Source organism: Epinephelus fuscoguttatus, linkage group LG12, assembly GCF_011397635.1.
Source record: "Epinephelus fuscoguttatus linkage group LG12, E.fuscoguttatus.final_Chr_v1".
NCBI lineage: Eukaryota > Metazoa > Chordata > Actinopteri > Perciformes > Serranidae > Epinephelus > Epinephelus fuscoguttatus.
In genome coordinates, this window is record NC_064763.1 from 25,443,432 (window position 1) to 25,458,512 (window position 15,081).

General features: G+C 40.4%; 1 protein-coding gene across 1 annotated transcript in view; it reads right to left on the minus strand.

Moving 5' to 3' along the window:
• LOC125898410 (disks large homolog 4) overlaps nucleotides 1-2,138 on the minus strand; it is a 91,177-nt gene extending 89,039 nt beyond the window's left edge. Inside the window, exon 1 of the mRNA XM_049592199.1 lies at nucleotides 1,404-2,138. Coding sequence (XP_049448156.1) covers nucleotides 1,404-1,433 — 30 coding nt within the window. The 5' untranslated portion in view covers nucleotides 1,434-2,138. The remainder of the gene's footprint in view (nucleotides 1-1,403) is intronic.
• Nucleotides 2,139-15,081: the final 12,943 nt, after the last annotated feature.

Here is a 15,081-nt window from a genome sequence, read left to right on the forward strand (position 1 = left end):
CAAGGCGAATAAGATGCATGAGGGACTGATGTTCCAGGCTTACGGAGAGATACCTCGACATTTTCATCTTTTTTTTCTTCTTCTCACAAAGCGTTTGTCACACCGCAATCGTGTTAGGTAACAAAAATAGGCTTGTAGCACCAACAGGCGCTTATCAGCTTGGAAGTTAGCCCATTAGAGGAAGATGTGAAAATTTGCTTTTATTTTTATCCGTATCACATTAACAGATTTAATGTTCTTTAATGTAAACCTCCACAGTGTAAAATGCTGTCTTCCTGCTCATCTGACTGCACCTACCTATCTATGTTTAACTGACCAATAATCTCTGTTGCCAAGGAAACTGAGAGGTTGATAAGCAAATGAATGTAATGTGCCTCAGTTAGGCACAAATTTATGTAATACATCTGAAAGGGGCCAGCTGCAATCACTTCTGCTCCACACACACTTAGTCCAAGTTACATTTTCAAATGATCCCCACCTTCGCACAGCTGTAAGAGTTGCTGTGTTTGTGTGTGTGTGTGTGTGTGTGTGTGTGTGTGTGTGTGTTTCTCACTTTTTGTCATCACTTCCTGCCAGAAACTGCATTCATGTGCAGCTGCTACAGTTTATTGTTCACCTGTTTCTGAACCCGTGTGCCCACCAGGATTTTTGAAGGTCTAAAGCAGATTGGAGCCGACTGAACAAACAGGGTCTGACCCCAGAGTGTGTCTGGAGTCAGACTACATTAAAAGCTATTTCATTTCTCATTTTATTATCCAATTCCATGACCAGGACTGCCTCCATGGAGCGGCGTGCTGTATGCTGACGCTGAGCACATGTGTATGATATAACACATCGCTCATATCCTGTGTGTGAGAGGCAGATGTGTGCAGATGCACAGTGGGTAGCTTTAATGGTGTGCCTACGGTCGAGGTTAAGAGAAAGCAGCAGAATATATGAGCAGATTAGCATGCAGGATGCTCTCCCATGGTCTCTCCCTGACATATTCTGCAGCTCCGGCATGACACAAAGCCCCACACAAGCAACCCAAGAGCCGGTTCTCTCCCGCTTTTACTACATCCACGCAGGTCAGCCAGCCCCCTGTTTATACACTCACAAAGCATGACACAGAGTAGGAGATGCAGAGAGAGTGGGAGAGAGGGTCATCCAGAGAGGGAAATATCAAAGAGTGTTCTGGCTATACAACACTCAGGTAGCCCAGCTTACCCTGACGTTTTTCTGACATATTCAAATCTCAAAAAAGGATCACAAAGATAGAAACATTTTTTACATCTTACAGAAGAAGAATACTTTTGTAAATGACAGAGAGATGAGTGCTTCCTTCTTCTCTGTACAGTTGTGGCATCTCTCACTCTTTCTCACACACACATAGAGCTAAAGTAAGGAACAACAGATACGCTTACCTTTGTAGTCACAATGCAGAGGCAGTCCATGGTACTTAGAACAAAATATTGGGGTGTATCTCAACCCCCCCAACCCCCCACGACAGAGGGCTGAGACCCCACACCCCTCTCCCCAGCCTGCCCCACTCCTGCGCTCTCACTCTCGTCCTGCCTTTCCCCCCTTTTCTCTCCTTCCGTGAATCTGTTCTTTGACTAACTGAACCAGCGAGGGAAAGAGAGGATGGAGGGAGGGGGAAACATGAAAAGGGAGGGGGAGGGCCACAGGGAAATAGCGAGAGAGTGAGCAAAGAAAGAGAGAGGAGAGGAGAGGAGAGAGGGTGGTCTCGGAATTTTAGTATGAGAGAGAGAGAGAAAGAGAGGAGAAGAGGGAAGGTGAGGGTATATCCGCTTTCTTTTTTCCGAGGCGAGAGAGAAGCGGTGGAAAAGAGAAAGAAAAAGAAAAGATGGGGTGAATATGAAAAGAGATGGAGGAAGGGTAGGATGGAGATGGAAAGCAGAGGTGGCGGGGATTAAAAAAAACGGGGGGGAGGGAGGTTCACACTGTGGAAAGAAAGGGAAAAAGAGAAACAGAGAATAAGACAGCGAAACAGCAGAGGATGGAGAGGAAGAACTGAGGGAGGGGACAGTGAAGGAGAGAGAAAAGGAGAGGGAGAGTGGGTGAGTGCGTGCGCGTATGTGTGTGTGTGTGTGTGTGAAGACAGAAGGAATTAGACCGAAAGAAAATGTGTTGAGGAGGAGAGTGTGAATTACATATGCATCACAGAGAAAGAAAACACGAAGCACCGCGAGAACGACTTAAAGACGACCAAATCACACACAAAAAAAGCATTCACAGTAAAGTATAATAGAACTGAAAATGCACAAAGGTTTTTCTGCTTGTTGTAGCACTCTGCAGCTGTTGCCTTAGCAATGGTGCAGTTGTTGCCATGGCAATAGGGAGGCTTGTTGTCATATGGTCACCGTTGTAGTACCAGGGGCTGAGTAAGGAAGTCTGCATTGGATTTACACACCTGTGCATGAAGATCTTTACGTGTGTATGTGTGTGTGCGTCTGTGTTTAGGTGTGTGTCCACTAAATTTACATAATGAGTGATATCGGACAGAGAAGCATGAAGGACAGTCATATTTAAGTAAGTAATCACCAGAAATTATCTCGTAATTATTTGACCATTACCACATATCCACGTGATTCAGCATGTGTTTAAACATGAAACTCCCAGACATCATTTACAATTAATTATTAGATGATTTTTAGTACACTTCATCCTTATGTTATATGTTGTGTTTTAGCTTAAATAAAATGGTGTAAAAATAAATGCACTCATCTCATCTCTACACTCTACCTTTAAGACTGTGGACTGTACCACTCAGGGTTGTGTAAAGGGGGAATGTGCAGCTTCAGTGTCTTTGCATCATCAGTTCTATAATTGTACAAAATCCACCCCTCACCCCACCTCATCCCCACTTTCCAGCTCCCCACAATGCCAGAGCAATGGTGCAGCAATAAAGCAATTCTAAATGATGAACACACATTTATTCCTCCGGGGGTGAAGAGTACAGGCTTTGATCGAAATGTACAGTGCAATACAACAAACAGGCACTTACATCCACAGATGGCCACATCCTACTGATGGCCAGGGTTATAAATACACTTGCAGTCATGCCTTCACAAGTGTCGGCTCTGTAATTAAATGCAGGGGTGGGCTACCTTAATTACTCCACTTCCACCCAATTACATACCTGCTAATCTACATCCAGATTTTTTTTTTGTATCTGTAGCATCTTTTTTACTCATATTGAACTGGTTAACTACAAACTTAACTTGGCAGCTAGACAGCAGCTTAATGTGACAGTAGTTTAAGTTTAATGAGATATCCAGCGGAGATTCCAGGAGAGGTAGTTTAAACCATTTTTCACTGTCGTCATATAACATTTAATAACTCCAACTAGCCTGTAATACCTTCTGACAACTCTATTTATTATAGATTTAAAGACTAAAGGACTTCAACCAAGTTTTTTTCTGACAAGATTGATCTTTAAAGAGAGTACTTTTGCCCATTTTCAATTATGAATAGAGAAAGGAAAGATAATGTGATAGCAGGGAATCCGTTAACAGGACCAGATGATACTTATCTCTCAGAACTAGTAATATGTTCTTTCAAGTGGTGGTGTTGCAGTGCACCATTCAAAGATACAATTAATATGTTTTTTTGTTTGGAACGTTCCCTAAATTAGTAATCTCTCAAGACAGATTCTGCAATTTACATTGTAGAATCTGGCAGCAGCCCTGTGTGAAAGATGTCTACAGAGGGGGGGGGTGGGAGGGGCTTTGAGTTTGAACATGCTGTGCTTTAGCCAATCACAATGGAGGGGGCGTGGCCCGAGACATGCAGGTGTCCCCAGGAGATGTGTACCTACAGAAACAGCAAGCTCCGCGTCCATAGCGACTGTTCCACCCAAAATGCCGTCTCATCAACGTGAAAAAAAATATTTTTTCCAGCGGATGTCTGAGTTACAACATGATTGAGCTAACTGGAGTAGTTTCATGTCGTATCCAACAACGGGAGGCTTTTAACAGATGACGTCCTGATGTTAGCTTTGCTAAGTGTCCCTGTCAGCTGCAGCCACTGATGCTTTGTAGACATTGTGATTTCCCATAACTGAATAAATACCACACATAGCAACACAAAACTGCTTTGTTAGCTCAATCATGTTGTAACTAAGATATCCGCTGGAAAAAATATTTTACTCACGGACCTTTATTGAGTTATTACCTTATTTTTATACAGTCTATGGTTATTACAGACACCGCTAACGGCTAACGTTAACAGCTAACGGTTAGCCCAGCTAATCTACGATAACCATGTTATTAATTACAAACAAAACGTGCACACAGAAATAGTAACATTTGTTCATTCATTGTGTTTATAGACTTTACAAACATCAGATTAGTCTAAACGGTGATATAGTGACGTGAAAAATGTGATATATAGCTAAACTCTGCTGGTTTTCTACCCGAAGTATTTGTAAACAACACGGCAATTCCCTGGGGGCACCGCCGGAAGTGAAGGGCGCGAACGATCGCCAAGCCCCCTGCACTTCTGTTAGTCGAAAAACTCTGGGCTGTGCCTCCAGAGGTAAAGGAAGACATTTTTTTTTTTTTTGTTTTGTTTTGTTTTACCGATGGATTTCCAGATTGCTAAATTAGTGCCCCTACCGGTTGGGCTAGGTGCAGGAAAACAAGTTTGGCTTAAATTAATTGCATTTGTTAAGTATTATAAGTGTGTAACATCACATTACGTACTTAACATAACGTGACGACATGGCTAACGTCTCCTTGATCTAAGTCCTGTGTTTGTTTGACCCTGTTGCTGCACATTCAGTACCGGACACCTGATTTGTACTGCCTATGTTCAGCTCGCCAGAGATAAGAAGGAAGCAAGATGGTTCACTCATTAACTACTTCCATCATCAGCTTTAAAAAATTCAGTATGTTACTGATTAAGTCTTTTTCAAAACAAGTTATAACTTCTTTTGGCTGCAGTCTGTTGAGGTGTGCGATATGAGTATATATTAGGAATGCATGATATTGGATTTTTTGCCAGTACCTGCGATGCAGATGTGTAACAACTCATTTGACTAATAACCGATACCAATATTAATATATCCAACCTTTTTCCCTAACAAATTTTAGTGATCATCAAGTCCCCTCTTCAGTGGAATTAACATCATATTATGCATGCATGCTGTTATTGTGATGGCCCACCAGCAGATGGAGACAGAATATACAATACTTTTCAGTCTATGTAACATTCATATGTCGTGCAAATTAATAAAAAAGCATGTTAGCCGATTCTGCTCATTTTAAAGCTGATATTGGCCGATACAAATGATGTACCGATATTACCAGCACGTTGGCCGATTCAGATACTTAATTTTAAACCCAATATCGGCCGATACCGGTGGCGTGCTGATATTATCGTCCATCCCTAGCATATATGATATGATGATTTATGTTCATCGCATCTTTAAACATATATGTGTCAAACTCGTTTATTATTTGTTCTTTTCATATTCAATAGGAAATCCAAAACTGGAGAGAATTAAAGACATTGTGTTATTTCATCATTTATTTATGAATCAAGCATAAAAACAGACAGCTTGTTTTTTGTACTTTTATCAGGGTTTCCACGGTCATAAAAAAACCTAGGAAAGTCATGGAATTTCACAATTACATATTCCAGGCCTGGAAAAGTTATGGAAATGGTAAAAATAATCGTAAATTTTGGAAAGGTTGCGGAATTTTGTGGTGTGTAATGAAATTGTTACAGTAATCTTTCATAGATACCCTTCTGTAACATAACTTATTTCCTGAAACTGTTGATGTGACGTAGATCTAGTATGTGACATGTATGTATGTGACAATGTTTTGTTACCATCACATGGCACCATCCATGTATGCCAGGTAGCTGAAATTATGAATAGAGTATGAATCTGGATTGTGTGAAAAAATGTTGGGCAAGTAAGGCAACATTTTTTTTAAATCATGGGTCATTGAAAAGTCATGGGAAGGTCCTGAAATTTTGTTCATGAAAATGTGTGGGAACCCTGTTTTATGCTCAGGTCAAAAATAGGAAATGAAAAACAAGCCATGGACCTGGACCGAATTTGATTGTAAAATTGAACATGTCTGATTTGTGTGACCAGAAAGTTGCTGACTTTTTGCTTTGTACTTGATAAACTTGATAAACCAGAGGACGTTAAACTGTTAAAAAGTCTTAAAGTATAATGTTATGAATTAAACACATCATTTTTTTCCATGAAAGAGTGAGCTATGTGGCTTCCTTCTCATCTCTGTTGAGTGGTGTGGACACACAGTACTGATCAGGCAGGATGTATGATTAGGTAGCGACAGACCCATCCATCCCGACTGCTTCCCGAGCCAAATTTTGTTTGCTCTTTTTACTAGATCACCTGACTTCCTCCTTTGCCCCAGTAATAATCTCTAAGGCCACTTAAGGTCACCGCCTAAGTCAACATCATATCAGTGTCTCTTTCAAATATTAATATCAGCATTTGCCTGAAAAAGAATCCAGCATCAGTTGGGCTATTCTAACAAATTCTCAGAGTCCAAGGTTTTGTCCTCCATCTGTTTATTTTGTCTAAACAAACAAGGAGTTAATTTTTTATTACAGAGAAAGATAAAATATGCAAATCATCACACTGGAGGAACTCAAATCTACAAATATTTGCCAATTTTATGGCAAGTCAAGTTAATTAAAATGATTCATCTATTATTAAAAGATAGGTTCACATTTGGACTTCAAGTCTGTCTTATAAGAATATTTGTATGCCCATATGTACATTGAAACAGTCTTGCTTGCTCTTATCTGTCTTCCCATTCAAACTGGCTGTTCTTGGTAATGCTTTAAATAGAGGTAACCAAGGACAAAATCAACAGTCCTCATTCAGTGAAACAATTTACTTGTATTGAAAAGAGTATATCGGGTTAATATGAGGCTTCAGCAGTATGCGTTAATCAAATCAAGTGCATATCTTTCAAATGTAAAGTACTTTTTAGGACAGAATTTCCTCTTTTTGAGCTGCAGTGGAGAGACAGTAACACAAAAAGGGGATTTTCATATTGAAAAGGAGAGGAAGACATTCATTTGAGTTGTCTAACTCAGACTGCTGAAGCCTCAAATTAACTGTGTATTTTTGTCCTCCATCACTTACACTGAAAGCGCAGTAGGAAGGAATCTCTTCATGTGTAGAAAGCTTGATTAGCATGATTACAGAAAGCAAAAACTGTTTCAGTGTGCACATGGGCATGCGGATATTGTTTTATAAACGTGCAATGTGTGATATCTGACCACATGCTCCAAACAGACAACTACTGATTAACAGCAGGCAACGGTTAAATAAAATTCCACCAAACTGCTGAAACTCTAGAGCTGGTCACAATAACACTGCAATCTTATAATCGTCATGTGCAGTGTCGCCCTATAGTTTATGTTATAGCTTCCTTAGCCACATCAAAATACACATCAGCGTCATCTGAAAGGTTTTGCGGTACCGTTTCTGCTGTCGCCAGTTGCGCTGTCTGGGCTTTGTGTGTTTTTCTGCCTTGTGACAGTCTCTGCCCAAAAACAAAAGTTTTTGGATTTGGGGTTTTGGACCTCGAATTATCTGGCTCTCAACATACTTTGGCTTTGACCAATGTCTGGACTAAGACAACAGTTTACAATCATGGCCTTGAATGAGTGATGAACGGTAAGCCCGCGAGCTGGCTTAGGCTAGTTTGCTTAGCTTCGTTGTTCACCAGCCTGAAGTGGCTGACTCAGCCGTGCTGCACTGAGCAAGCATGATGGTACCACAAGAGGTTTACCCAGTTACAGAAGAGGAAGGTGAGGACAGATCGCAAGGATCTCAAATCAATAAAAACTAATGCTGCGCTTGACTTCTTGGTCCTCTCATGTCGGACTGAGGGCAGACCGGATGCTACAGTGACTCACTATCCTCTCAAGGTATGAGTGGTATTACAAGACAAGACGTGCCAAGGCTAGCTTCTTAGCAAGCTCATTTCAGTAGATATATCTGCAAGACAATTTCAAAATTGTTACCTTTTTAGATTCTGTTGATTATGTTTATTTTTTGATGAATGATTTAAACTAAAATTCTGGTCATATCGTACACACTGCACCTTTTAAGGCAGACTTGAAATATTATAAACCTGTCCTTAAAAGTTGATGTCAATTAATTTTCTGTGCATCAACTTATTAGCCAGTCAAGAAATCACTTCAGAATTTCTATAAAATCAGTGGACCCTTCTGTATCCAGTGCATCCTCTGCAGTGTGACATTACTGTGTACTGCAGCAGGCTCCTGTGCTCTGTTGTACTACACTCGTCTTGACTAAGTGCCCGCAGAAATGGCTTTACAAAATCACCTGTAAATGTCACAGATAATTAGGAATATCCACTTATCACATCTGTGATGATGTGACTTTTCTATTTTTCATTTAGTTGTACAGCAGCGTTTGATGTGCCTTCAGCCTCCATAGCTGACTTATTTTGACAGCGCTGACAGCTTCCTCTTCCACTACTAAACTCGTGAACTGAAATATCTCTCACACACATAAACAAAGCAAAATGCATAAAAAGCCTCTGAGCAGAAACCAAGGTGAAAACATTTTCTGTGTTTTCAGAAATTCATTCAAGAACGCTTTATGCCTGTGTAAATATTTTAGTGAGAAACTGGATGCAGATCATATATAGGTGAATGCATATGTAAGTGTGTGTGTGAGGTAATGTGGTGGCAGATGTTGATGTACATTTCAGAGTATAAGTGGAGTTTTTATGCATATGACAGGGCTTGTTTCAGTTATTGGCAATATACTGTACGTAGCACATGTTCCTCTAAGAAGATGATCCTAATATGGCTGACCTGTATACAAGATTATGTAATTCAGCTCTCGAGTGAGGAAGGAGCTCTGCGCTCACATTTCCTTTGCCAAAGCTCGAGTATTCTCACATTCTCAAAAGTTATGATTCTTCTGGCGCACACTATATGAGCTTTAACTGTCGGGAAAAATGAGTTACAGGAACACAGCACAATATCGATGATAAAAGTATCTGAAAAGCACAAACCTTCCATCGCCCCTACAACACACCCACACACAGTCACACACACACACACACACAGACACACACACTTACACATGCTGTTAAAAATATATCATGGTAGCAAAGAGAAAAACCTCTCCCTCGTGGACAAGCTCAAACACTGAGAGCATTTCCATTGATGCACAATCACAAACCTTCATTATGATCATTCTTGCAAATATTTGAAGAGCACTCACCCATAAATATGATTCCTCCATCTTCCTGTGCCGCTTTGCCTAAACACTATAGTCTTTTTGCTGCCTCTGACCAAAAAGTAGGCCAAGGACAAACTGCTGGTCATCTAAGCAGGCTAAGCCCAAGCAGAACATCCAGATCATGGGGCTGCTGAGTGAAAAGTGGCCAGATTTATCTTTAGCAGGGGCCAGTTTTCCTCATTCAAGTGACTATATATTATTTACAGCATTTGCTAATGATGACTTCTCAATTAGTCATGAAATAATACATACTTAAAGCAGTGTGGCTCAGAATGTCAAACGTTCTAATCAAAATAGCCTTTAAAATGTTAGTTTATAGTTAATCGGTGCAGGCGTACACAATATTTGCTTTTGGTATTATGCATATATTAAAACTATTACTGGTCTTGTTGGCATCTACCTAGCAGAATCTCCCTTTCCCTTGTCCAAAAATATTCAGCTGGCATAAAAACCGAGAGACCATTTCTGAGTTGTCAAGGCCAAGAGACACCCACAGGTGTCTGCACGCTCACTTGAAGAAGTGTCACTTTTTTCGGTGCTGTTTGGGGAAATCATTGTGAGGAAGATTTTGGCGGCTGCTAGCCAGGCCTGCTTGCTCTCTGTTTTTCAGCATGGATGTCAGCACAACTTCCCTGAAGACTATCCTTATTGCAGGTGATGAGTGCGATGTGTGAGCTCCTCAGGAAACAGGCTGCACTTTGCATTCTGGGATTTTTCTGTGTCCCAAGGCAGATGTTCACTGATTTGGCTGATGTATGTAACATTTGTTTCTGAGAGACATGATGAAGGCAATATCTCGCCAGACTGCCTTTGCATGCTGTATACGTGTGTGGAAGCAGGCTTTGGGGTTTGTTAGATGCTCAGTGGAGCTCTGCACCTGCTAAACTTCAACAGGAGGTGAGAATGGGAGCCTAAGTATATAATCATGCACTCGCGGGAGCCATACAGCTGTGCATTTTTATCTGATTATGGCACCTATACTCCTTACTCGCAAGTCTTTAAAAAACATAATGTACCCTCATTTCATTGTCTGCTGATTCTGACATTTCCATAAAGGCACAAGAATGCGTGGAGGATGAATCATCCAAGTTTTGGGGTTTTGGTTAAAGCCTCTGAAAACGTGGCTTAAAACATGGCGTCAAACATGGCGTCACACCTTAAGCATTTCCCTATAATATATAACAAATGCATGTACATTAATTATAGTACCCTTTTCCCACCAGTATTAGCATGTGCATGTGGGTTTTCTATGTGAGAATCCACTAAAAAAGGCAGTTGACTCCTTTCTCACTGCCAGTGGATGAGTTGCCTTTCTGTATTTTGACTTGCGTGTCAGGTTTATCATCATGAACGTGTGGGAACAGAGTTAGTAAACAGTACAAAGCAGCATGGTGGCCAGTGAAAATGGGGTATTAATTACAAGTTTAACACCATTAAAAACAAATCTCATTCACAGTGATGTTGATAGGTTTTCAAAGTCATATAGTGGGTCCCCAATAAAAATTTGTGTGTTTTGACAAATTGAAGTGTTTAACTCACATTTTATGCTGTATTGCTGTTATATTCATGTATGTTATAAAAGTATCTGAACATTAAACAAAATCCTAAATCTGACAACTTTATTTACAAAACCATAGCCTGTAAATGTATCTTCAGATATGGTTTATGAACAAAACATTATACAAATGTCACATCCAGAGTGAAGTATAGCGAGCATCAAAATCATCTGCCCAGGAAAAAGTAAATCAAATGTGATATATGATTACGATTTGTAATAATCATACTGTCAGACACTGGCTCAATGAATGTGAAAAGCAGGAAGTCCGCACAAAAGGAAACAAGGAAACTAGGACTAACTTAAATAAACAATGGCGTATGTAAGTCAGCAAAGTCAGTAAGGAAAGCAACGCATGGATGTGTGTCAAAGGTGTTAAAGGTGCAAAACCCAAAAGCAGTGATGCAGGGTGGACGTCTGCTGTAGGAAGGGAGAGAGCAAGTGAAAACACAAGGCAGCTTTTATAGTCTGGAGGGCCCGGGTGAGCCTAATCAAGGCAACAACCCTTCCATGTCAGCCAAGTACCTGATGAGGTCAGCTGGAACATCTTCCAAGACAGTGGGAGGAGCGTCACAATACAAACTTAAATAAGTTTAAGATTTTGTGAAGTATGTGTATTCTCTTCTCTTGAGAAAAAGTTGTATGTTTTCCTTTCACTCACTGAGACGATACACCATACACCAAGAGAAATATTCTCTTTCTTTGCTATGAACAAAATGGGATCTTGTCGTCTTGTGCGAGATATATGTGAAGATGCTAAGAAAATGGCGGCCACAGGTGAATCTTTTTTCCCCCCTGGTCAGTAAAGCATCATTGGGTCATACAGCAGTGATCAGTAGCAGAATCACATCATCACAACGTGCAGATAGCAGATGTTGGGATGTAAGATTACTGGTACATCTGTAGTAATATATCATACAAATTCATACATTTAGGTACATTTTCATTAACCTTAAAATGTAAGGATATCTTTACTGGTGGTCCCCAGGGACCTCTGCACCGTGTCGCCGACACTGCCGCCTTTACCAGGCAACACAGAGCTTCAGAAAGCAGGGGATGAGTGTCGGATCTGTGCAGGGCACCGGCACAATAACACTGACACATCACAGACAGTATGATAATAACATCCAGAACACAAGTTTCACTCTCACTGGTTTCTGTGACATGAGAAATAATTTCAAAATGAGTAAAGTCACTCAACACCACTGTTTCTTTGTCTTCAACTGTTTTTTTAATGAAGTAATATTATCAGTGGAGATAATTGGGTGCATCACCGGGGCGCGTCGATAGTGAGTTTACTCATTCCTTTCAGGTTTTAATGTGTCGGGAATGTGGGATGCATACCTGCCAACATCACTGCATTCAACAGAACTGTGTGGGTGTGGTGATCAGCCTTGACTTGTGGTGGCCTTGCGACATCAGCAGACAACCCCTCAACTTTCATCACATTTTTATTCATATGTTGCTAAATCCTAATTGGTGCGTAGAGATTTGTCATATCACCACTGTCCAACTAAGCCTAAGTACAACAAAGATAAGTATGCAGACAAAAACACCAATATAGAAATGTCTTACCTGAAATAAAACTGTTGGCTAACTTTGGCAGAAAATGTTCATGTAGGTCCCCGTTTCTCAAAGTAAAATGCTTATTGAAAAAAATGAGTTTTCAGAGCCTTTAAAGTTGATGGTTAAAGGAAAATATTGCTGCCAATAATGTCAACAGTGTACCATATGTGTCATTGGTCTTGGCAGTCTGTAGAGGTACTGTGTAACTACCTCAGACTGACAGAGAAATGGTTGCTCTCCAGCTCACGGAGGCTGTCTCACAGTGCATACATGTCCCAGCATGCTTAGCACATCAGTAATGAGTCAGTTGTGAATAATCCAATTCTTTTGAAAGCCTTTTTTGGTACTAATAAAAAAAGAGAGCTGTTAACATCATGCAGGACACATATACTTCTCACAAAGCGACAATGATGTGCGTGTGAACCCGATCATCCAATCACATGTGGAACTGTGATCGTGAAAAGCCACTTCATCATCATCTTGTCGAATTGGTTAGACTCTGACTAAAGAATAACTCTTCATCATCGTGGCTAGCCTAGCACTGCCTCTGCTGCCAGGTGGGCATGAGTGGCAGCCTGAGGCTCATGTCCTCTTTTTTGCGTTTCCTCAGCTGCCACTTTGACTTTGACAACATGTTATACAATGGATAACATTCCATAGTGTCTTCCAATAAAGGGAGAAGTTGAAGTGGCCGTCAGAGATGCTGCTCTGAAGTCAGACTGCGCTGTGATACCACCAGGCGGAGAGAAAATGAAACTCAAACCCTCCCTGTGGTCCTTGATACGTCAGCGGGCGGTGGAAGTAAACCAGGCTGCCACAGAGAACACTGTAAAAGTGTTGTGGGTGTTATACAAATGCCAGCGCCATGACTAATACATGCTGAAAATCACTCAAAGGATCATTTAAGTTTCAAGATCCTTGCTGATTTCGTCTGGGTGTCAAATCCATCAAATACAAACAACAAAAAAGGACAAACACAGTTTTGCATGTATTCACCATTTACAGCCAGATAAGACAGCTCAGTAAACAGACAGCATATTTTAACTGCCTCTCTACTGCTCACTGTGTGATTAGCCACCTCACTTCCACTTGTCAGTGCATGCTGACGGCCTGGTGAAATGGCATTTGGCACAGCGATAAAGCAACACCAGACACACAACAACGTACTTACCCGACTATCACCAGCCTATAGCGCACTATCTTGCAGGAACCTATCCCTGCTGATTATTCCCACCAACCCACAGCTTGCTAATTAATAAGCAGCTGGGGAATTCCAAGTCTGTTAATACATTCACTTGTCCACTGCAGCATGTAATGATATAGCTCACATTCATCCTCCTGGCATGTAAGTCAAAGAGCTGGTGGTAGGAGTTGGGGTGTTTTTTTTCCGATTCTAAAGCCTTTAATGTTTGCATGTTAATCTGAAGAATACAGTACATTTGGCAGCGGGAATCTGAATGGGATTATCTAACCTTGTGCAAGTGCTGAAGCATTTAAATTGGTGTGGAAAGGTGTGCTGGTGGAAAGCTTTAATTACGCCCACACAGGTGGGATGGATGGATGGATGATTAGATAGATAGATAGATAGATAGATAGATTTTAAAGTAGGTCACATATTGGATTAATACTATAACACATAAGTAATTCCAATTGTTTCCTGAGGACATGTGCCAGCTAAAGAGGCCTTTTACTCCCTGAGTGTTGACTGGAAGGCAGCCGCCTCTTTCAAGGCTGCCAACTGTGGGCTAACAATCTTCACCTAGCCAACCACACGCCACGTGGCAGTGTGCCTTTCTCATCTTCTCAGCCAAAGATAAAATGCTACTCTGCCCATTTGCTTTAAGAGGTGTAAATCCCAACATTCGCTTCAGGTAATGGTATTTTAACATATATATAGGCTGAAGAAAATGTTAAATTGTAAATTTTAACAATGTGCATGTGCACATTGTTTCGCTACATAACGTTCATGTATCACACAAAAGATTTTTTCAGTTTCTTTGCAAAAAATGTTTTAATCAATGCTCAGTATGACCATGAGTGGGACAAATAGATTTTCTTTTACACCATTTAAAAAACAAGTCTGCTATTCAGATAGATTTGAAATCTGAATTATATATACTGTTCACTCTTGTGCTGCTTGATTGGATGAGATGAAAGCATTAGTGTTTAAAATTCTTCATTCATTTGAACTGCCTTTTAATTAATTCGAATAAAATCTGTGATTAAAGTTTTTATTCACAAAATAATATAGGAAATGATAGGACAGGCTTTATTAATCCTCAAAGGGAAAACTGGTTTGCCACCACAAAGTCATACACCATGTGTTTGCTGACAAAGACATAAACACAATGTACACAATACTTCATCAACAACCAGGCAAAGTCATTAAAGGGAAGTGCAGTACATAACTCCATTACAACAACAATAAGAGGCTCAGTAAAAGCCAAGTATACGATCAAAAACAAAATCATAAAAACAAATAGTGCAAATGTGCCAATGTACAACCATGTAAACAGCCTCCAGACAATAATAGCATCATTAATTGCCACATACAATGAATAAATAGAGGAAAGGGCACCGCTTCAACATTAACGTATGATGTTTGTACTTAGAAAACATATTCCTTATTGTGAAACTTCTCAACCTACAACCTCAAACTGACAGTGAAAAAAAGAGCCTT